At 60.2% G+C, this 1,412-nt stretch overlaps 1 protein-coding gene across 1 annotated transcript in view; it reads right to left on the reverse strand.

Moving 5' to 3' along the window:
* The window catches only part of LOC116548451 (phospholipid phosphatase 2-like), a gene marked incomplete at both ends in the record, with an annotated part of 1,336 nt that extends 240 nt beyond the window's left edge, over positions 1-1,096 (reverse strand). The window contains 2 exons of the mRNA XM_032273897.1: positions 288-470; positions 945-1,096. Coding sequence (XP_032129788.1) covers positions 288-470; positions 945-1,096 — 335 coding nt within the window. The remainder of the gene's footprint in view (positions 1-287; positions 471-944) is intronic.
* Between the last annotated feature and the right edge of the window lie 316 nt (positions 1,097-1,412).

Raw genomic sequence — 1,412 nt, forward strand, 5'->3', positions numbered from 1 at the left:
CAGATGGTGAGGAGCCAGCAGGCAGGTGGTCAGGCAGGAGCGAGGCCTCAGGGCTCCAGGTGCCCCACAGAGTGAAGGCTGCTCATCCACACCCACCTGGCCTCGGTGACGTCAGCAGCGTTTCCCCTGCACACCCTCTCCAGCTGCATGTAGAACGAGCAGTTGACCCGGCTCCACTAGGGGTCACAGACGGCCAGGAAGTTGGGGTGCAGGCGGCCGATAGTGTACTTGGCCAGGTCCGTCAGAGACTGGCTCACGGTCGCCCCGAACAGGGAGGTCCCCAGCACCTTGTACACGGCAGCCACGTAGTTGTTGAAGTCAGAGCGGGAATAGAGCCGGTCTGTGTGCACCAGGTAGGCTTCTCCCACCGAGACCTGAGTGTGGGGCAGCCGCAGAGACCAGCGGGGGTCCCAGTCAGGCCGTGGGCCCTCACTGGGCCTCAGTCCTCCCCACAGGCCTCCCCAAGGCTGCTGCAGAGCTGGGGACCCTAAAAGGGCCCTAGCCAGGCTCGGTGGCTCACATCTGCCATCCCAGCAGTGTGGGAGGCTGAGGCGGGCAGATCACCTGAGGTCGGGCATTCAAGACCAGCCAGACCAACATGGTCAAACCCGTCTCTACTAAAAATACAAAACTAGCCAGGTGTCATGGCGCATGCCTGGAGTCCCAGCCACTGGGGAGACTGAGGCAAGAGAATCACTTGAACCCAGGAGGTGGAGGTTACGGTGAGCGGAGACCCTGCCATTGCACTCCAGCCTAGGCAACAAGAGTGAAACTCCATCTCAAAAAACAAAAGGGGGTTCCTATTACCCACAAGTACCACTCGGGGCAAGGCTGTGTYCCCCAGCCCCCCACAGACCTCCAGGCCACCCCCCGTGAGGAACCCAGGGTAAGGCTGTACCCAATCCCGCCCCCCTCCCTGTCCCTCTGAACCCCTCCTGCCTTACAAGGATGACAGTGGCTGTGTTGGTGACCCCGGCCATGAGCCCAAGGGTGATGGTGTCTGGACAGTAGGGGTACAGGATGGAGTCATCCCCACAGTAAAATCCTCGCTTATACGTGGCATTCACGAGTGACAGGACAGCGAAGGGCAGGGAGGCTGGAGGGGGAGAAGGGCCTTGGAGCTGCGATGTTCTCCAACCAGCTGGGCCATGAGGCCCCCACACCGTCCTTGCCTCCAGGCCTCCCACTGACAGCAAGGAAGAGCTCTTCTCACAGCACGTGGGAGGCCCAAGTGACGCCCCTTTCCCACTGCCCTCAGATGAGCATGAACTCTCCAGGCCCTCTGCCCCTCACACCCTCCCCTCTGCTCCTTGAACAAACCTGGCAAACACTCACCTCAGGGCCTTTGGACAGGCACTTCTCTCTGCCCAAAATATCTTATTTTTATTTTTAAAAGTAGAGACAGGGGTCAC

The sequence above is a fragment of the Sapajus apella genome, unplaced genomic scaffold (assembly GCF_009761245.1).
Source record: "Sapajus apella isolate SASKATOON/1434 unplaced genomic scaffold, GSC_monkey_1.0 scaffold12506, whole genome shotgun sequence".
Taxonomy (NCBI): Eukaryota; Metazoa; Chordata; class Mammalia; order Primates; family Cebidae; genus Sapajus; species Sapajus apella.